This window comes from Leucopleurus acutus (assembly GCF_964270905.1).
Source record: "Leucopleurus acutus genome assembly, chromosome: 9".
Classification (NCBI taxonomy): domain Eukaryota; kingdom Metazoa; phylum Chordata; class Mammalia; order Artiodactyla; family Delphinidae; genus Leucopleurus; species Leucopleurus acutus.
Genome location: NC_139144.1, coordinates 47,350,141 through 47,372,189, shown reverse-complemented (window position 1 = coordinate 47,372,189; position 22,049 = coordinate 47,350,141). Strand labels below are relative to the sequence as shown.

At 35.8% G+C, this 22,049-nt stretch overlaps 1 protein-coding gene across 2 annotated transcripts in view; it reads left to right on the top strand.

The window, feature by feature from the left end:
* Positions 1–22,049, top strand: part of GLCCI1 (glucocorticoid induced 1) — a 119,891-nt gene that overhangs the window by 85,761 nt on the left and 12,081 nt on the right. Inside the window, exons 4-6 of one of the 2 annotated variants that reach the window (XM_082846294.1) lie at positions 4,284–4,397; positions 9,338–9,490; positions 16,957–17,167. In XM_082846294.1, coding sequence (XP_082702420.1) covers positions 4,284–4,397; positions 9,338–9,490; positions 16,957–17,167 — 478 coding nt within the window. Of the gene's footprint in view, positions 1–4,280; positions 4,398–9,337; positions 9,491–16,956; positions 17,168–22,049 lie in introns of both variants that reach the window. The other variant, XM_082846293.1, reaches the window with a different exon arrangement.

Below are 22,049 nucleotides of genomic sequence, written 5' to 3'. Positions count from 1 at the left end.
ACCAGGGCTCGAACCCATGTCCCCTGCATTGGCAGGCAGATTCTTAACCACTGGCCTACCAGGGAAGCCCTTTTTTCCTGTTTTTAAATGTTAACAATAGTGGGGGAAACTAACAGGACAAAAATAGCAAATAAACAAGGGTGATGTTATCACGTTTCCAAAAGTTTACAGTGAAATGTGTTCCTAGTTCTTAGCTTTTCAGTGGGGCCAGTCTCTGATTTTTCTTCATCTAATTCCACAAATATTTTAGTCATTGCTTTGTATTTGTGCTAATTCTTCTCTCTACAATATTATTTCTTCTTTATGACTCAGGCTTACTTAGTCCCTAACTTTTTCAAACTTTGGAGCTCACGTGCCTAGGACCCCTTTCATGTTTAGAGAATGCTCCTATCTCCTTCCCTCTTAATTTTTTTTCTTTAAGCTTCATTGAGATATAATTGACATATAGCATCATATAAGTTTAAGGTATATACAACATAATGATTTGATATATGTATATATTGCAAAGTTATTACCACGAGAAGGTTAGTTAACACATCCATCACCTCAAAATTTTTATAATTTTTGTGTATGTGGAGAACTTTTAAGATCTATTTTCATAGCAACTGTCAAATATACTATAGAGTATTATTATCTAGAGTCACTATGCTTTACATTACATCCCCAGAACTTACTCATCTTATAACCAGACGCTTGTACCCTTTTAACCACTCTCACCCATTTTCTGCCCCCCACCAGACCCTGTTCTCTGGTTCTGTGAGTTGGTTTTGGTTTTATTTTTTCAGATTCCATATATGAGTGAGATCATACAGTATTTGCCTTTCTTTGTCTGACTTATTTCACTTAGTATAATACCCTCAAAGTCCATTCTTAATTTTTTCCTTAAGGCCACAGCATTGCTAATGGATATTTAGAAACACAAGCAAGATTCATCTATAGTTTAAGAAATCCAGTCAGTATAACTTTGGGTTCCCTTTGTAAAGGAAGGTTGTATGGGCATTTCATTGTAGTAACTAGGGTGGGTAGGCCCACCGAAGTGAGGACCAAGAGCTTTGTGTGATGCATTGGACATGGGATTGATTAGAGAGGTTGTCTTAGGCAGAGGTTTGGAACTACGGATGAGATGGGAGGGGTGTGTGAGTGTAGGGTGGAAATTACAACACCCTCTGCCCCTTCCTCCCAGAGATACCTTTGTGTGTCTACTGTCTACTGGTACTGAACTTAGGGAGAAGAGATGGCTTCGGAAGCCCTATATCTTATTTTCATTTTACATGGTTCTTGAGTAAGAGTTGTAATGTTTTGAGTATATATATTAAGATGGGCTTCCTTTTTACTCTGATCTCTTCTAAGTTGTAAACAAAAGCAGAACTATGTTATAATCCAAAGATAAACAGTATTAGGGCTTCCCTGGTGGCGCAGTGGTTGAGAGTCCGCCTGCCGATGCAGGGGACACGGGTTCATGCCCCGGTCTGGGAAGATCCGACATGCCGCGGAGCGGCTGGACCCGTGAGCCATGGCCGCTGAGCCTGCGCGTCGGGAGCCTGTGCTGCGCAACGGGAGAGGCCACAACAGTGCGAGGCCTGCGTACCGCAAAAAAAAAAAAAAAAAAAAAAGATAAACAGTATTGTGTGGAAACTATAAGGTTGCATAGTTTAAGCTGATATTCCAAGCAAAGTAAGGTGTGTACCATTATGTATGCTTTTTGTTTTCAGGGGTTTGGTAAAGCTATTTAGAACAAAAACTTTTCCGGCTTAATATGGTATCTCAAAGGCCTTTAAAAAGAGTGATTAGGATTGATCAATTTTCAGATTATTTTTGTTTGTTTATTTTTAAAGATTATTTTTAAAAATTAAAAAGTACAAATTGCTTTGATTAATCTGTAAGCATTATGGGCTCTTCTCTACAAGCTCTTGCCAGTTTTGAAAAACCACTGAAACATCATTAATATTCAGAAAACACTTAATTTTATACCCCTATCCTAATTAAATAACTTGTACAATTTGAAATTCTATTTATTTTTATCATAGAGTATAATCTCTCTTGATTTATAATGATTACCTACTAATTTTGATTCCTTTTCTCATGAAAATTAATGTTCTCTAGAAGAAAACGATGTCATTTCAACAGAGAGCAAGGAACACAAATATTAACATAGATAATCTTATTTATATATCTTTGCAAGGAAATTGTATGGGATGTCCATAAGCTACAAAGAGTTTCAAAAAATTAGAGGATCTTATTTTAAATAAAGGGTATAGATTACTCTTTTAGGTGCTTTATTTTCTTCCATGCTGCTTCTCTTCTGTTTGTAAGTTTTTCCAGCAACCTATATACATTTCCCCTTGACCATTAACAGGCTTTAATAGCAACTATTTTGCTTTTCATTGCCATGGTTATTCCAAGTAAGCATTTTGCTAAACATCTCTTTGAGGAAATCAATATATTTTACACACTTTACTTTGTATTTGCACTTCGCCTAGTAGGTAACATAAAACTGACCTCGCTGTATGTGTTCAAGGAGTAACTATTAATTGATTGATGTCATCTTTTCTACAAGGAAAGTAATACCAATATTAAGTAACTTCCCCCAAATTGCTAATGATTCCCTTTGAAAATGCTCAGGTATATTTTACTTCAGGTCTAGCACAGTTTAAGAAGATTATATAGCACCTAAAATATGTTAATAGTTTAATGAATTCCAAGCCATATTGTAGAAATGACTTTTCTCTTAAGCCTTAAGTCTGGGAGTTCTACAGTTCCATTTAGGAGAATACACTCCTAAGTTATATTTGTTTTGAAAAAAGTTGTGTCACTGTAGCCAAGTATCTGTCAATGGAGAAGTGGATAAAGATGTGGTACATACATTCATCAATGAGAAAGAAGGAAATCCTGCCATTTGTAAACAACACTGATGAACCTTGAGGGCATTATGCTAAGTGAAATAAGTCAGACAAAGAAAGACAAATACTGTATGGTATTACTTGTTTGTGGGATCTAAGAAAAACTAAACTCATAGAAACTGAGCGTAGAGTGGTGGTTGCTAGACTGGAGGGTAAAGGGGAGTGGTCAAAGGGTACATACTTCCAATTATAAGATGAGTAAGTTCAGGGGATCTAATGTACAGAATTTTGATTATAGTTAATAATACTGTATTATATATACTTGAAAGTTGCTAAGAGAGTAAATCTCAAATGTTCTCACCCCCAAAGAGAAATGGTAATTATGTAATGGGATGGAGGTATTAACTTATGCTACAGTGGTGTCATTTTGCAATATATAATAGCATCAAATCAACATGTTGTACAGGGACTTACCCGGTAGTGCAGTGGTTAAGAATCCGCCTGCCAGTGCAGGGGACACAGGTTCAATCCCTGGTCTGTGAAGATCCCACATGCAGCAGAGCAACTAAGCCCATGCGCCACAACTACTGAGCCTGCGCTCTAGAGCCCGTGAGCCACAGCTACTGAGCCCACATGCCACAACTACTGAAGCCTGTGCACCCTGGAGCCCATGCACGGCAACAAGGGAAGACACTGCAATGAAAGCCTGCGCGCACTGCAATGACGAGTAGCCCCCGCTCGCTGCAGCTAGAGAAAGCCCATCTGCAGCAATGAAGACCCAGTGCAGCCAAAAATAAATAAATAAATTTATTTTTTAAAAAAATGTACACCTTAAACTTACACAATGTTATATGTCATTTATGTTTCAGTAAAGCTGGAAAATAAAGATTTTGTGACTAAGAGTAATATAATAGTAAGATATTAAATACTAACAAGTAACTAATGCTAAATGCCATACGATTTACACCATGGGATTTACAATTTTAAAGTGTTTAGTAATTGGTCTACCAGATCCATTTTGTTTATATAAAATGGGAACTTAAAAACTTAATGAGGTCCCTATATTAAGAGATTGGGTTTGACTTTAATCAATAGGCATGTGAAATACTAGTTTTTCATCTTAGAAAAAGTGTTTAAAGGGGAAGATGTTTCTGGTGTTACAAAGGTAAAATATGAAATAATCTGGGGAAATTTAGTCTATGTATTTACCAACAATATTTAAATCGTATAAGTGAAGCATTTGTAGCATATATTTATTTCTTATTTTCAGTAGTTTTAATTATTAAAACTTGGAGAATAAATCACTGTAGTGAAATAGTCTCTTCTTGAAATCTTTGATAGAAATTTTATTTTTTTAACATCTAAAATTAAAGAAATAAATACTTAAAGCTTGGTATTCACTTCTGTTCTCTTCTTGCTTCTCATCCCTTCTCCCCAAAGCAGATTGCCAAACTGAGGCAGCAACTACAACGTAGTAAGCAGAGCAGTCGGCACAGTAAAGAGAAGGATCGTCAGTCACCTCTCCATGGCAACCATATAGCAATCAATCACACCCAGGTAGGCTAACTTCTTGTCCAGATTGGAATAATTCCTTTTAAAGGGTTCGTTATAAAGGAGAACCCATCATTTTAGGATTAAAAAAAAATTAATGTAAATCTCTAGCTCTGTTACATTACAATGTTTGTTTTAAGAAGTTTTTGTTTTAGCCATATGTGTAATCTTTTAATAACAGACATAACAGAGTGTAGTGGTCACAAGGATGACTGTTACTGGCCTGGGCTGATATCCTAGCTCATTCACTTACTAAGCAACTCTGGGCATTATCTTATTTAATCTTCCTAATAGTACCTTAACCCATCTCTCTCTGTGTCTCTTGATATATTTTACCCCTATCTGACTTAGGAAGAAATTGAGAATTAGTTTTTTTGTCCTCCCACCCCCACCCCAAACATGTACTCACATCCCCATGGAACAAACTTCAGGTAATGCTATTCTAGGCCAAATTTACTTACAAATATTAATGTAAATTTTAGTAAATAAAATATAGGCAGTATAGCAGGAGAAACCCAAGTAGTATATCAAAAAAATCTAATTAGGGGTTGTTTCACAAATGTAAGGATAATTCAACATTAGGAAATGTATTAGGTTAGTTCATTGCATCAGAAAGTCAAAGTAGATGCTGAATAACATAATAACACTTGATAAAAACTCAGTATCCATATGTGATAAAAACTTATCCTAAAATAGGACACTTCCTAATGGGACTAACTGCAAATGTAGTTAGATCCTAACAATAAAATACTGGAAGTATTTCTGTTAAAATAAAAGTGAAGTCATAGATGTCTGTAATTATTGATGTTATTTGCTAGTAGTTTAGAGGTTCTAGACAGAGCAGTAAGAAATGTTATCACTGTGCATACGATATTGTTGTATATTTAGAAGATCAAAGTGAATTTACTAAACTATTAGAAAACTAATGATAGGATGGCTAAAATGGAAGATATTGACAATACCAAGTGTTGATAAGGATGTGAGGCAACCAGAACAGCCACACATTGCTGGTGGCAACACAAAATGGTACAGCTACTTTGGAAAGAAGTTTGGCATTTTCTTAAGAAATTAAACATACACTGACCATATAGCCCAGGAATTCCACTCTTTGGTATCTGTCCACAAGAAATAAAAACATATGTTCAGACAGTGACTTGTATATCATTGTTCATGGCAGCAGTATCTATAAGAGTCAAAAAATGGAAGCCAGGGCTTCCCTGGTGGCGCAGTGGTTGAGAGTCCGCCTGCCGATGCAGGGGACGTGGGTTCGTGCCCCGGTCCAGGAAGATCCCACATGCCGCGGAGCGGCTGGGCCCGTGAGCCAGCGTGTCCAGAGCCTGTGCTCTGCAACGGGAGAGGCCACAACAGTGAGAGGCCCGCGTACCGCAAAAAAAAAAAAAAAAAAATGGAAGCCAACAAATATCCATGAACTGGTGAATGGATAAACAGCCCTTCATACATCCATATAGTATAATACTATTCAGCAGTAAAAAGGAAGGAACTACTGGTACTTACAACAACATGGTTGAATCTCAAAAACATCATGGCAAGTGAAAGAAGTCAGAAGTAAAAGGCTACATACTATATGATTCATTACATTAAATCCTCAAAAAAGCAAAATGATGCAAAGTATTAGGGGTGGGAATTGACTGTAGAAAAGCCCTAGAGAAATTTTTTGGATGATAGAAGTTTCTAAAATGTGATTATACTGATAACTGGATGACTATATATTTACAAAGCTCAATGAGCTACATACTTAAAATGGGAGGATTTTATTGTATGTCAGTTATACCTCATCAAAGCTGTAAAACAAACATGTAGTTGGCAAGCAAGCCTCAGACATTTCAAGAGAAAATTCACATATGCCTTACTTTTTCTTCTTAATCTGGAAGAATTAATATATTATTCTTATTTTGTTTATTTCAAACACCTTTTCTGTAAGAGCCCAATGCATTTATAGTATATCTATTGACATATTGATTTAACAGAAAAAATTTATACACTTATTCCCAATTTACATTGAATTTTTTGGCATTGTAGTTATGTTTAAAAATAATTATCTTTTGGGCTTCCCTGGTGGCGCAGTGGTTGAGAGTCGGCCTGCCGATGCAGGGGACACGGGTTCGTGCCCTGGTCCGGGAGGATCCCACATGCTGTGGAGCGGCTGGGCCCGTGAGCCACGGCCGCTGAGCCTGCGCGTCCGGAGCCTGTGCTCCACAACGGGAGAGGCCACAACAGTGAGAGGCCCGCGTACCGCAAAAAAAAAAAAAAAAATTATTATTGTTATTATCTTTTGCTATACCTACTGGAATAGTTGTAGATGAACTATGAAGTCTAGAATGTGCTTTAATATACTCAAAGAACAAAAACAAGTGGATGTTTAGATGAAATAAAGTTAGAAAATGTTGATAAGTTTTGGAACTGGATGACGTGCACCTGAGTGTTCATTATACTATTCTGTTTAATTATATTTATGATTATAATTTTTTACAATAAAAAGGAGAAAAACTGAGAACTTAATGATCAGATAAAATGTAAACATATAAAAATCAGTTGTTTTCTCCTATACTAGTAAAGGTAAACTACTGTTTCCCTCTGCTTATAACATTCCTGACACCAAATGTGTGAGATTTTTTTCCCATACCAACCAATTCTCCGACTCGCCAGACACCAACCAAGTGTCCTCCAATTCAGTTATACCACTAACTACGTGGGGTTAGCACAGACCTCACAGGTGAAGGACTCCGCCCCACAAAACTGCCCCTCTTCAGATGCCAGTTGAAAGGTCCAGATTGTCATTGTACTTTTGACCTACTGGCTATAAAGAAGGGATTCCCACAGTCCCTTCTTCAGGTTCAGTAACTCGTTGTAACTGCTCAAAGAACTCAGGGAAACACATTTCCTTGTTTATTACAAAGGATATAATAAAGGATACATACAGATGAACAGCAGGATGAAGAGGTGCACAGGGCAACGTCTGTAAGTAAGTCACGTGCAAGAGCTTCTGCTCACATGGAGTTGGGGTGTGCCACCCTTCTGGAATATGGATGTGTGTTCACCAACCTGGAAGCTCTCTGAACCCGTAGTGTAGGGATGTTTTGGGAGGCTTCATCACATAGGCATGATTAATTATTAACTCAGTCTCCAGCCCCTCTCCTCACCAGAGGATGAGGGGGATGGGGGTTGGACTGGAAGTTCCAAGGTTCTAATCATGGCTTCTTTCTAGTGACCAGCCCCCCCATTTGGAACCTATTCAGGAACCCACCAAGAGTCACCTCATTAGAACAAAAAACTCTTGGTCCTATCTCCCAGGCAATTCCAAGGGATTTAGGAGCTATGTGTCAGGACTGGTGTCAGAAACCAAATATTGGAACAAAAGATGCTCCTACTGCCCCTGTCCCTCAGGAAATTATAAGATTTTAGGAACTCTTGTCAGGAACCAGGGGTAGAAACCAAGTACATATTTCTTATTATGTTACAACTAGCAATAACATGTTAGTATATATATAATAAAAAATATAAAATGCCTAGGCTTAAAAGAAATATGCAAACTATAAGACTTTATTGAGGATATGAAATATAATATAGAGACAAATGGGAAGTCATTCATGCATGGGAAGACTCAATATTTTTCAAATAGTAATTTGCCCAAAATTAACATACAAATTGAGTTCCAATGGAAATGTAAAAGGAATTGTTTTATTACTTTAAAAGTTATTTTCAAAGGTAATATGGAAAAGTAATGCCAGTTAAAAAGAAAATTTGAAAAGGCTTTCCCTATAGGATACCAAAATGCAAAATGTAACTGCTATAAAGTTATAGTAGTTAAAGTGGAGCTCTGTATAGGGATTATCAAGTAACAACTCAAGGAAATCAAATACAGAATCCATAAAGAAATGTTGGGGCAGTTTGATTACTATGTGGGAAAAAATACTATTTCATAACATACACAAAAATAAATCACGGTAGGTTAAATATTTAAATATGAAAAACCATAAAAGTACTGAAAGATATTTCATGCTAAAGTAAACAGTAAATGTATGACAAAGAGTTACAACTTTAATATGAAAAAAGCTCATGCATTAATAATGAGACAAAGGACATTCGTGGGCAGCAGTTTACAGATGGCAGGAGCACCGCACTGAGTATGGGAAATATATTATTCATTTAATCAATGACTAGCTGTCTACCTCATTATGAATCATATATATCAACTTTAATCATTCAGAATAAGGTAGAGATCATATACTGTTCTTTTTTACCTTGTTCATCTTTATTTTTCTTATTTCCTTTCTGTTCTTAAAGTTCCTTGAGCATCAAAAGGCTTGTCTTACACTTTGTGGTACCTCTGGCAGGACAGCTATGAGAGGTGGTTAATTTTTGACAACTCCTCCAAAGGACTTTTGAAAGCAACCTTATAGTTGTTAAGTGAGTGTTACTGAACTTAACACGATATTGTTGCCAAACTACTTAGTAATCCAAAAGCCTTTCTTAAATGGTTGATAAAATGGAAATGAAAAATACTAGAAGGTAATCGTCACAGTGCAGGGAACAAATCTTTTGAACACATACACAGGCACAGAGCAGAGCTGAAGTGTCATGTGATACACTTAACTTACATGATTTCAACTATGCTTTTCCAGTAAAAACAAAAAAGAAAAAAAATTAAACAGCGCAGAGGACACTCGATTTCTGCCATTCTACTGGAAAAGTGTGTACAGTTTACAATCGTACCTTTATACTTATATAAAGGATTACTTTGACTCTGTAATTTTTACCTTACTTTGGAACCGAAACTGCTGTATGTGTATCTGAATTTATATTGTATTTGAAATTTCAAAATAACTCTGCTCCTTGAGTTTCTCTTTTAAGATTTACCATGCTCTTTAGTTCTTGATTTCTTTGGCCACAAATAATTTGATAACACCTTATCTTCTGTTTTGTAGGCTACTGGATCAAGATCAGTCCCTATGCCACTATCAAATGTATCAGTGCCAAAATCATCTGTTTCACGTGTGCCCTGCAATGTAGAAGGAATAAGTCCCGAATTAGAAAAGGTATTCATTAAAGAAAATAACGGGAAAGAGGAAGTGTCCAAGGTAAGGTTACATGGGATGTTTGAGTCACTTTTTTCTTTAATATTGTGGACTGTATGTATGTATGTATGTATCAGTACTTCATTCCTTTTTATTGCCAAATAATATTCAATCATACAGATTTTATTATCCAGTCATTAACTGATAAACATTTCCATTGTTTCTACTTTTTGGCTATTATGAGTAATTCTGCTGTGAAGTTTATATACAAGTTTTTGTGTGAACATGATGTTTTCATTTCTGTTGAGTATATACCCATGAGTGGAACTGCTTGTATGGTAACTCTGTTTAACCTTTTGAGGAACTGCCGGACTACTTTCCAAAGTGGCTGCACTGTACCATGTTACATCTCCCCACTGGCTGTGTATGAAGCTTCCAATTTCTCCATCTTCAGCAACACTTGTAATTATGTGTCTTTTTTATTGTAGCCATTCTAGTGGATGTGAAGTGGTATCTCATCATGGTGTTGACCATTTGTATGTCTTCTTTGGAAAACTGTCTATTTAGATGCTTTGCCCATTTCAAAATTAGGTTGTCTTTTTACTACTGATTGGTAAAAGGTCTTTATAAAGTTCTTACCTTCTAGATAAAAATACCTTATTAGATATATGATTTGAAAATATCTCCCATTCTGTGGGTTGTCTTTTCTCTTTTCATTTTCTTTTGGGTCATATCTAAAAGATTGCCTAATCTAAGGTCACAGTGATTTATTCTTGTGTTTTCTTCTAAGAGTTTTATGGTTTTAGCTTTCTCTTATATTTAGGTCTCTGATCCATTTGAATTAATCAAAAATACTTTATAAATTACCTCTGTCCCAGAAAAGAAATCTGGACACTCCTGCATATGAACTTATATTTGACCGCATTTTAAAGATATACTCAACAAAAGAAAACATCAAGTAGCATTTGGCTTAATTATCTATCTGATGGTTTTTTAGAACTAAAATATGATTTAATTTATGTCAAATGTGTATCTAATTCCTTCAGATAATGTGTAGATTTTAAAACTGATTTAGAGTTCATCTCAAAATTCACACAGTTCAATTTTATATTTATAAAATTGAAAAAGAAACTTTTTCCAACTCTGAATATTGCTTAGCAGATATAAGCATTAATCACAGTTTATTGTATATGCTTCCAAATATGTGTATGTATGCTAATATATACTGAATCACTATATGAAGGTACCATAATTTAAAAGTCCCCTACTGATGGGCATTTAGATTGTTTTCAGTTTTTGTCATCATAAGCAGTGCTTTAGAAAACATAGTGTACTCTTGGCAGACAATTCCCTGGCTGTGAAACTGCTGGGTCAAAGCATTTGCACGTTTTAAATTTTGATGAATATTGCTAAAATTACCATCCCAAAAGGTTGTGCCATTTTACTCTTCCTAGAGTTAAATTTTTATGTTATATTCATTAGGCCAAAAAGGAACCCTTTGGAAATTGTGATGTCTCTTAGCTTAGCTGTGTATACCATTAAAATGTTTCCTTTATACATTAAGTAACATTTAAGAACAGTAATGTAAGGAAGTAAAATTGGTCTAATTTTTTGAGGATGAGATAATCAGACACATATTTGCTAATTCTTTAAGAACTGCTAAGCAAAACTATACTAGAAGATGAAACTTAGTAACATAGTTCTGCTGGAACACACTTTCTTCTCACGTGCACACAGAACATTCTCCAGGATAGATCACGTCTTGGGTCACAAGCCTCAGAAAATTTAAGAAAATTGAAATCATATCAAGCATCTTTTCTGACTACAACACTATGAGACTGGAAATCAGTTACAGGAAAAAAAAACTGTAAAAAACACAAATACATGGAGGCTAAACAGTACGCTACTAAATAACCAAGAGATCACTGAAGAAATCTAAGAAGAAATTTAAAAATACATAGAAACAAATGACAACAAAAACACAGTGATCCAAAATCACGGGATGCAACAAAAGCACTTCTAAGAGGCAAGTTTATAGCAATTCAATCTCACCTCAAGAACCAAGAAAAATCTCAAATAAACAATCTAACCTTACACCTAAAGCAACTAGAGAAACAAGAACAAAGAAAACCCAGAGTCAGTAGAAGGAAAGAAATCACAAAGATCAGAGAAGAAATAAATGAAATAGAAATGAAGAAAATAATAGCAAAGATCAATGAAACTAAAAGTTGGTTCTTTGAGAAGATAACCAAAATTGATAAACCTTTAGGCAAGACTCATCAAGAAAAAAAGGGAGAGGACGCAGATCAATAAAAATAGAAATGAAAAAGGAGAAATCACAACTGACACTGCAGAAATACAAAGGATTATAAGAGACTACTACAAACAATTATATGCCAATAAAATGGACAAGCTGGAAGAAATGGACAATTCTTGGAAAGGTACAATTTTCCAAGACTGAACCAGGAAGAATTAGAAAATATAAACAGGTAATGAAATTGAAACTGTAATTAAAAATCTTCCAACAAACAAAAGTCCAGGACCAGATGGCTTCTTAGGCAAATTCTATAAAGCATTTAGAGAAGAGCTAATGCTGATCCTTCTCAAACTCTTCCAAAAATTGCAGAGGGCGGAACACTCCCAAATTCATTCTACAAAACCACCATCACCCTGATACCAAAACCAGACAAAGATGTCACAAAGAAAGAAAGATGTCACAAAGAAAGAAAACTGCAGGCCAATATCACTGATGAACATAGATGCAAAAATCCTCAAAAACATACTAGCAAACAGAATCCAAGAGCACATTAAAAGGATCATACACCATGATCAAGTGGGATTTATCCCAGGAATGCAAGGATTCTTCAGTATATGCAAATCAATCAGTGTGATACACCATATTAACAAATCGAAGGAGAAAAACCATATGGTCATCTCAGTAGACTCAGAAAAAACTTTTGACAAAAGTCAACACCATTTACGATAAAAACTCTCCAGAAAATGGGCATAGAGGGAACCTACCTCAACATAATAAAGGCCATATATGATAAACCCACAGCAAGCATCATACTCAATGGTAAAAAACTGAAAGCATTTCCACTAAGATCAGGAACAAGACAAGGATGTCCACTCTTATTCAACATAGTTTTGAAGTCCTAGCCACGACAATCAGAGAAGAAAAATAAAAGGAATACAGATTGGAAAAGAAGAAGTCAAACTGTCACTGTTTGCAGATGATATGATAATATACATAGAAAATCCTAAAGATGCCACCAGAAAACTACTAGAGCTAATCAATGAATTTGGTAAAGTTGCAGGATACAAAATTAATGCACAGAAATCTCTTGCATTCCTATACACTAACAAGGAAAAATCAGAAAGAGAAATTAAGGAAACAATCCCATTTACCATCGCAACAAAAAGAACAAAATACCTAGGAATAAACCTACCTAAGGAGGCAGAAAACTTGTACTCAGAAAACTATAAAACACTGATGAAAGAAATTAAAGATGACATAAACAGATGGAGAAATGTACCATGTTCTTGGATTGGAAGAATCAATATTGTGAAATGACTATACTACCCAAAGCAATCTACAGATTCAGTGCAATCCCTATCAAACTACCAATGGCATTCTTCACAGAATTAGAACAAAAAATTTTACAATTTGTGTGGAAACACAAAAGACCCCGAATAGCCAAAGCAATCTTGAGAAAGAAAAATGGAGCTGGAGGAATCCCTGACTTCAAACTCTACTACAAAGCTACAGTAATCAAGACAGTATGGTACTGGCACAAAAACAGAAATGTAGATCAATGGTGCAGGATAGAAAGCCCAGAGATAAGCCCACACACATATGGTCACCTAATTTATGACAAAGGAGGCAAGAACATACAATGGAGAAAAGACAGCCTCTTCAATAAGTGGTGATGAGAAAACTGGACAGCTACATGTAAAAGAATGAAATTAGAACACTCCCTAACACCATACACAAAAATAAACTCCAAAAGGATTAAAGACCTAAATGTAGGACCAGACACTATAAAACTCTTAGAGGAAAACATAGGAAAAACACATCTTTTTTGACCCACCTCCTAGAGTAATGAAAATAAAACCAAAAATAAACAAATGGGACCTAATGAAACTTAAAAGCTTTTGCACAGCAAAGGAAACCATAAACAAGAGAAAGAAACAGCTCTCAGAATGGGAGAAAATATTTGCGAATGAAGCAACGGTCAAAGGATTAATCTCTAAAATATACAAACAGCTCATGGAGCTCAATATCGAAAAAACAAACAACCCAATTAAAAAATGGGCAGAAGACCTAAATGGTCATTTCACCAAAGAAGACATACAGATGGCTAAGAAGCATGTGAAAAGATGCTCAGCATCACTAATTATTAGAGAAATGCAAATCAAAACTACAGTGAGGTATCATCTCACACCGGTCAGAATGGCCATCAAAAAATCTACGAACAGTAAATGCTGGAGGGGGTGTGGAGAAAAGGGAACCCTCCTACACTGTTGGTGGGAATGTATATTGATACAGCCACTAGGGAGAACAGTATGGAGGTTCCTTAAAAAACTAAAAATAGAACTACCATATGACCCAGCACTCCCACTATTGGGAATATACCCTGAGAAAACCATAATTCAAAAGGACACATGTACCCCCATGTTCATTGCAGCACTATTTACAATAGCCAGGACATGGAAACAACCTAAACGTCCAATGATAGATGAATGGATAAAGATGTGGTACATATATACAATGGAATATTACTCAGCCATAAAAAGGAATGAAATTGGGTCATTTGCAGAGATGTGGATGGACCTAGAGTCTGTCATACAGAGTGAAGTAAGCCAGAAAGAGAAAAACAAATATGGTATTTTAAGACATATCTGTGCAATCTAGAAAAATGTTACAGATGAACCTATTTGTAGGGTAGGAATAGAGACACCGATATAGAGAATGGACATGTGAACATGGGGGAAGGGGAAGGTGGGACAAATTGGGAGATTAGGTTTGACAATAAATACACTACCATGTGTAAAATAGATAGCTAGTGGGAACCTGCTGTATAGCACAGGGAGCTCAGCTCGGTGCTCTGTGATGACCTAGATGGATGGGATGGGGCGGGGGGGGGGGCGGCGGGAGGGAGGTCCAAGAGGTAGGAGATATAGGTATACATATAGCTGATTCACTTCATTGTAGAGCAGAAACACAACACTGTAAAGCAATTTTACTCCACTTAAAAAAAAATTACATAGTTCTGCTTTTAAGTAAATCATATTCTAATTTCACAATAGCCACTTCAGAATTACTCTGGGGTAACCTACACAGTTATAACTAAAATATTAATTTTAAGAATTTTTAGATTTATGATTAAGTGTGCCTCAAAGTTTTAATAAATCAAAATGTCACCATCAGTGAACCTGTCAGTAGCTTCTAAGCCTTTATATTTCCCATCATTATTTTGTGTAAATGTATAAACTTCTAAAATCTGTTTTGTTATTCTAATTCTTCTGAACCCCCTCCCCAAGAAAACAGAAGTTGGTTAAGGAAATTGATATATATTATCCAGTTAAAGATTCAGAAATGGGAATACAAAGTGATTGTATCAAATAGGACATGAATAAAAGATAACTCAAATTCTTAAACTTTTTTAGTTACAAATTGATACATTATTCTTTTACTAATTACCAATATTGATATTTTATTAAAGCAGCATTTTCCTTGACTTAAATATCTAAGTTTTAAGAAAGACCTCTGTCATTTAACCCTCATATATATTCCAAAATGATCTTTCTTTATGGGTTGTTCTGAAAACCTCACACACCTATCACATAATTTTGTCCAAAAAAACCCCCAAAAACCTGCACCAATGATTTATTCTTAGAATTGTTCATTCTAAAATTTAGTGCAGTGTTGTAATTAAAATCTAAATTTAGTTAAGTAAAAGAAAAATTTTAAATAATAAATAATTTTCTTAGCGTTTGACCAAGTAACTTAATATTTCTTTGGGAATATTTCTTTCCTAAATTGGAAAATTTTACTTTTTTTGTTTGTTGACAAAATTAACTAATATTCCATAATTGAATATTCTCTTTACAGTAGCATGGTCATTGTCAGGTTGTGAAAATGGTATAGTTTTGGTTTAGCAACTCTGCATAGACAGATGAAGTTTTTATTTTAGGTTTTGACCTTCACTTAATTTGTTGTAGAAAAACATTGATATATTTTGAGTCTTGCCTAATTTTATCTTACTTCATTTTCCCTCTGACAGTGTTTCTAAAATCTCTGAAATGACAAAGCTCAGAGTAATAGCAGTAAACAGTGAAAATAAGTTGTAAATATACTAAGAATATATTGGGTCTTTTTTCCTAGCATTTCAATCTTGTCTATGTAATGACAAAAATACTGTAAATATATAGAATTATATTTGTTGACCTCACTTAGTTAGCAAGATATATCTTTACAGCAGAAGCAGAGTAGAAAGAGTCCACTGCAGCTGAAGCTCTGATGCCATTTAATTGACCATGTCACCAGGAGCTCTAAACTTTTAAGTTCTGGGGGTTTCCCTGGTGGTGCAGTGGTTAAGAATCCGCCTGCCAATGCAGGGGACACGGGTTCGAGCCCTGGTCTGGGAAGATCCCACATGCTGCGGATCAACTAAGCCCGTGCGCCACAACTACTGAGTCTGCGCTCTAGAGCCTGTGCTCCGCAACAAGAGAAGCCACTGCAACCCAGAGTAGCCCTCGCTCGCCGCAACTAGAGAAAGCCCACGCTCAGCAAAGACGACCCAACGCTGCCAAAAATAAATAAATTTATTTAAAAAATAAAATAAACTATAGGTTCTTTATTGGTAAAAACATTGTGCTAATGAGGTCTAGGGTCTTCTCGGGTCAAAAATATATGATTCATATATGATTCTATAATTATAATTTCATTTCTATTTTTTATTTTTGCCACTCAGAACAATGCATTAGAACTAAGCAAAATTCATTAGTAGTCCTACTCAGTTGGATACCAAATTAGAAGAAATGTTCTGAGTTATCTTAATATCCTCCCTTGAGTACTAATAGAATAAACCTTTTATTATAAATTTGGGGTAAACTGCAAAATCTGTTCCTGGCTTGTAAAAAAATAAGAAGAAGAAGAATGAACAAATGGAAATCCATACCTGTGAATATGAGATTTCTCTTTTTTTATTATCAAGTCAAAGTGACTTCTTGAGCGGTTTGACTAATTCTTAAAGCAAATGTTTATTGAATGTCTGCTGTGTGCCAGACACAGTGCTAGGGATACAGTGTTAAAAGAAGCCCCTGTCCTTGAAGAGTATTACTGGGAGTGCTGACCTAAAGTGACTGGCAGAAATTAAGACACAAGATTGGTATCTTTATTCTCTGAAGAATCAACTGTGGTGGCGATAATACTGCAAAATGAAATCAAAAGAAACACCAGTGCTTTCTATATGGATGGAGTATATGAACTGTCACTGACGGTGTGATGGTTGTTGCTCTTCCAGCCTTTGGATATCCCGGATGGTCGGAGAGCCCCCCTCCCTGCTCACTACCGGAGCAGCAGCACTCGCAGCATCGACACGCAGACCCCCTCTGTGCAGGAGCGCAGCAGTAGTTGCAGCAGTCACTCCCCCTGTGTTTCCCCCTTCTGTCCCCCGGAATCCCAGGACGGTAGCCCTTGCTCAACAGAAGATTTACTCTATGATCGTGATAAAGGTGAGAATGAAATCATCCATTTAGAGGGTTTGTTATAAGGCCTTGGTCATTCTACTTTCTTTGTCTTAGACCATTACATCACCTTTTTTGTTTCATTGAATGGTGGGATTGTAAAGGATTGGTTGATCTAGGTTGGTTTGTTCATTGGTTTCATGTACCCCCTTCTTTGTGACTTTCGCAAACATCTTCCATAAATGTGTCAGAGGAGCACAGCGCATGGTTATAACAGCTAATGAAAGCTATAAAATGAATGTGTACAGCTTCACATCATATAACACACAGTTTTTTCCTTGGTATTGTCCAGAGTTAAGGATGGTTATGGTAAAGTTTATGTTCCTCGTGCCTGAGGTTAGATTTCGTATTCAGATTAATTTGGGAGGAAATAATTTCTAAAAAAATCTGTTGGAAGAATGAGTGTATTTTTAACCAAGTGGGATAAAGTTTAAAAAGTACCTGTAGCACATCAGGGAATATATTATGGTATGTAGATGAGTTATTAACTAACACCAATAAGAGTGCAAAACCCGTGGGGTTTCTTATTGCCTGTCAAGCCCTGTCTGCCCATGTCCTCCTGTCTTCGTGTCAGGCACTTGGCTACCACTGTTCACTCTCTTCTTTCAGTTTCTAGCCCCCTCAGACTCAGACATCGAAGGTACTGAAGACTGCCCAGCTTCCACCTTCCTAGCTACTTACAAAGAAACACTGAACTTCCTTTGTAACACATTTATTGCTTTTCACCACAAGAAGATCATAGGCAACACAAATTTTAAAACATGAAAAAATTAAAGTTTATAGAATCTTACAGGATTTTTTTATGGGCCTTGTCCTGACTTGACCCCCAACCCCCTCAATTTGTTTTATTTTGAGGTGTTAATACATTTAAAGTGCCCAAATATTAAGTGCTAAGCCCCCTGAATTTTTACACACGTATGCACTCATGAAACCACTACCTGGATCAAGATACAGAACATTTTTCGCCTCCCAGAAGGATCCCTAGCCCCCTTCACAGACAGTATCCTTCTCCTCTCCACTTAGAAGTAACCACTGTTGACTTCCATCATCATAGTCTAATTTTTTCCTGTTACTGGATTTCATAGGAATGGATTGATGCAGTGTGTATTCTTTTGGTCTGGCTTCTTTCAGTCATCATTACGCCTGACTCTCTGCTGAGATGTTAGATGGAAGCTACTTTGGACTTTGTCCTCTTTGTGGGTGGATCTCAACAGTTCTCCCCTTTTCACCTTTTCCTTATTGGAAGCCTTGTGAACTCTCTTCCTCCATTAAGGATGTACTGAAAGCAGTACCTTAGTTAGGCATATCTCTCTGCTTCAAGTGGAATGTCGATATTGTAGAATGCAGACTAGGAAACTTTCATTTCACTGAGGCATCCTACAGCAGTCACTTCCTCGCATTTTTAGTATGGATGTTTCATAGTAAAACAAACAAGAAAACACCTTGCTTCTAGTAGGAGTATTTGTTTTGAAGGTAAATGGAAATGTTAAATAATCATCAATAATCATAAGTTATTGTAGGCTGCAGAGGTGGTATATGGTGAAACAGATCTTGTAAAACCCGTATTTTTTTATTGTACCACTAGGAAAGATAAGTGCAGACACTTTTGCTACTTATTAGCACTTACAGTTGGGTTAAAATTAAAAATAACAGTGATAATAAGGCTAGGCAGTTAATTCAGAAGTTTTGTTTTCTTCTAAGTTTAACACTGTGGATAGTTGAGAGATGCTGAACCAAAAGGGAGATGTATTAGGAAGTTGATAGATGAATTCCATTTTGGTTAGCTGGTTGTGAGATTGTCTTCTTGGCCTCTGCGGGACTATATTCTTTGAGGCAATCTCACAACCAGTTAGAACCACATTATCCATTCATCTGTCCATGGACACTTAGGTTGTTCCCATGTTTTGGCTATTGTGAATAATACTGCAATTAATATGGGAGTGCAGGTATCTCTTCGAGATAGTACAATATTCTGAATTCTGGCTGTTTCTTAGAGAAGTTAGACTTTTTCTAAGACTGCTTTTGGTTGTATATTTTTCTCTATGCCCTTCTATTCTTTTATACCAGATATCTGCCTGCATGACACAAGTGTCTTATCTTTCTTCTGTTCCTCTTGTTTGTTTAATGTAAAATGAGAACGTTGGTCCACATCATCTCTAAGGCCAACAGTTTTTCCCCTAATAGTTAAAACAAATTTTGTTCTTAGTAAAACAAGGTGAAAATACTTGTTTTCATACCTCATACCATTATTGAAGTTAAATGAGATATTGGAACAGAGTGCTTAGCACAACTCTTGGTATGTAGTAAACAATAAATGGTGTTGGGTGTGACTAATAGTGATTTTTAAAAAATTTCCTTAGAAACTAAGAAGACTACAGAATCATTTAAGACTGTTTTCTACAAAACTACCTCAGTTTGGGAATTAAGACCTCATGACATAAGTTTCTTAATATATCTACACTATTATACAAGTATGTTCAGAAAACTAAAGGTACAAAGGAGAGGGAGTTGTCAGTTTTGCAATTTCTGAAACTTACATATTTAAATCATTCAAACTATAGAATAATCTCTGACTCATTACTTCAGAATGAACAGTCCAAATTTTTTTAAGATACTAATTCTAGCTTACAATTTGCATTTTTCCACAGTAAAGCTTAAATTGGTCTTTTGTTTCTTTACATTTCCAGTAAAGAGAAAAAAAAAGCAAGCTATAGATTTCTAATAGGTATGCATCATTAACTCTGAAAACAGAATTGATACTGTAATTTTGTAGTCAACTAGAATTGATTTGGAGTACCTACCTATTCTGTAGTTGCTGTTGTAGACTAGCTAGTTTAGACATCTTTAGGTGCCTGGATTGGCATGCACAGGTGGGGAGAGGGAAAGACATTGTGAGTATATAGCTCTAATGAGAGATGTGCTAGTTAGCTGATTATTTTTCTAGTACTCATCTGTTATATCCTATCCTTTTCCTGACTTTATTATTTCTGCTTATTCCTAACATCTGTTTTTCTCCATGACACATATATAATTTGAGACCTATAAAAATAATTTTAGTTGATTAGCATAGTGGTCCTTTGGCTGTTTCAATTGCAATGCCAGGACAAAAACACTCTCATTATTGAGAAAAGTCCAGCCTTTAAGAGACTGTTTTCAGGTTTTAGTTTTTTGGGTTTGGTGGTTTTCTGACAGATTTTTCCAGTGACCTAAAGACTGAAGGCAAACTGGTAATGTGTAAAGTTGCTAGGCTTACTAACCTAATAACAGCCACAGTTCCTACATTATGATCTGTGTGGAGAATTCAGGGATCCAGAATAAGAGCTCTTATTATCTTGACATCTTCAGAATATATCCTAAGAGTTAGCCTAAATTCTTCTACATTATCATGCCCAAAATGCAAGGGAGAAAAACAGTCATTTATATAATGTAAATGGCAGTGTCAAATATTAGTTCTTTTAGCAGCTCTGCCAGCTTTCCTTAATAAGGTAGCAAGCCACAAAATCTTGACTTCAGTCTGCCACTTATAGTTGATCTTTGGCACAATTCACTTAGGCAGGTTGTTATAAAATTCTGCAGTTTTGCAAGATATTGTGGAAACGTTGATTATTCTAATCATGACGTCAACTGAACCATTCTAGTCAGGTCAACTACCAAGAGTTGTATTCCAAGAGTCCATAAATTGATTACTTGGAACTTAAACTATGTTTTCCCACAGGAACAATGTATATCACGTAGATGGAGTTTCCAGGGCACAATGCATATAAGCCTATTTAACTCATACTATGATTTAACTTATAAATATTAATATTTCTAAACTTTGGGTATTAGGACTGAGCAGCCCATAGTTGCAGAAAAGAAAAAAAAGTATTATCTTTTCAGGGTCTAGGGCTGACCCCAGGCAGACTTTTAAAAGAGACTCTTTTTGGTATCTTATTCCTTTCTGTATACATTTTAAACCCGATTTGTGTTCATCTTTAGGGCTCTATTTCTTAACATTGTTTGACCTTTGCCCTTACCATACTTTAACTCTCCACCTTCTAGATATCCTAATCAGCCAAGATTTTGTGGTACTTTTCTTTTTGTGGTTTATATTGTGAAAATAGATACGTTGGATATACTTCCTTTAGCTACCACACCTTGCAAATTGCTGCTTTTGAGCCTGAATCTGTTTCTCAATCAAAAGATTCTCCCCACATAATTCTAGGATGCTTATTATCCTAGAAGAACCTCTTGCTGGTAAAACTACAAAGAGTGTAGAAATCTTATTCCAACAAAGGAGTTATTCCATAGGTTAAAAAGTGAACTTTTCTAGAATTACATCCCTAAGGTCATCTTCCCCGTTTTGCTTTTTCAAGAGTACATCTAAAAGTACATATACTCCCCTTATCTGATGCGTATAAGAAGCATCCCGTAAATGCCTTTTCCCCCCTCTTTTGGAAAATGTCTACAATTTTACTAATAGCAGTTGCTGTGTTAGTTCTCTATGGATGAGTTACTATTCTTAATTCAAAATTATTAGTAAGTATACAACTCAGTTCTAGCAGTTACAACTCAGAGTCTAAAACAAAAGCAAACCAAAATTGATTAATATGTCCGCATATATAATTTCACTTAATCTTCTATTATCTATTTACTAGACTATAAGCTCCATAAAGAGCAGGTAACTTTATTTTGCTCATTACTTTATCCTCAGCAACTAGAGTGGCGCCTAGCATTAGCATGGAGTAGTGCTTAGTCGAGATTTTTTGAGTATTCCTTCTTCATGGTATGTCCATTTTTTTAAGAATATATTTTTATAGCTTTGTTGAAAACATTAGTGTCTTTTTCCTTAAGTGGTTAACTTATATATGTTAGGCTTTTGAATGTTCGG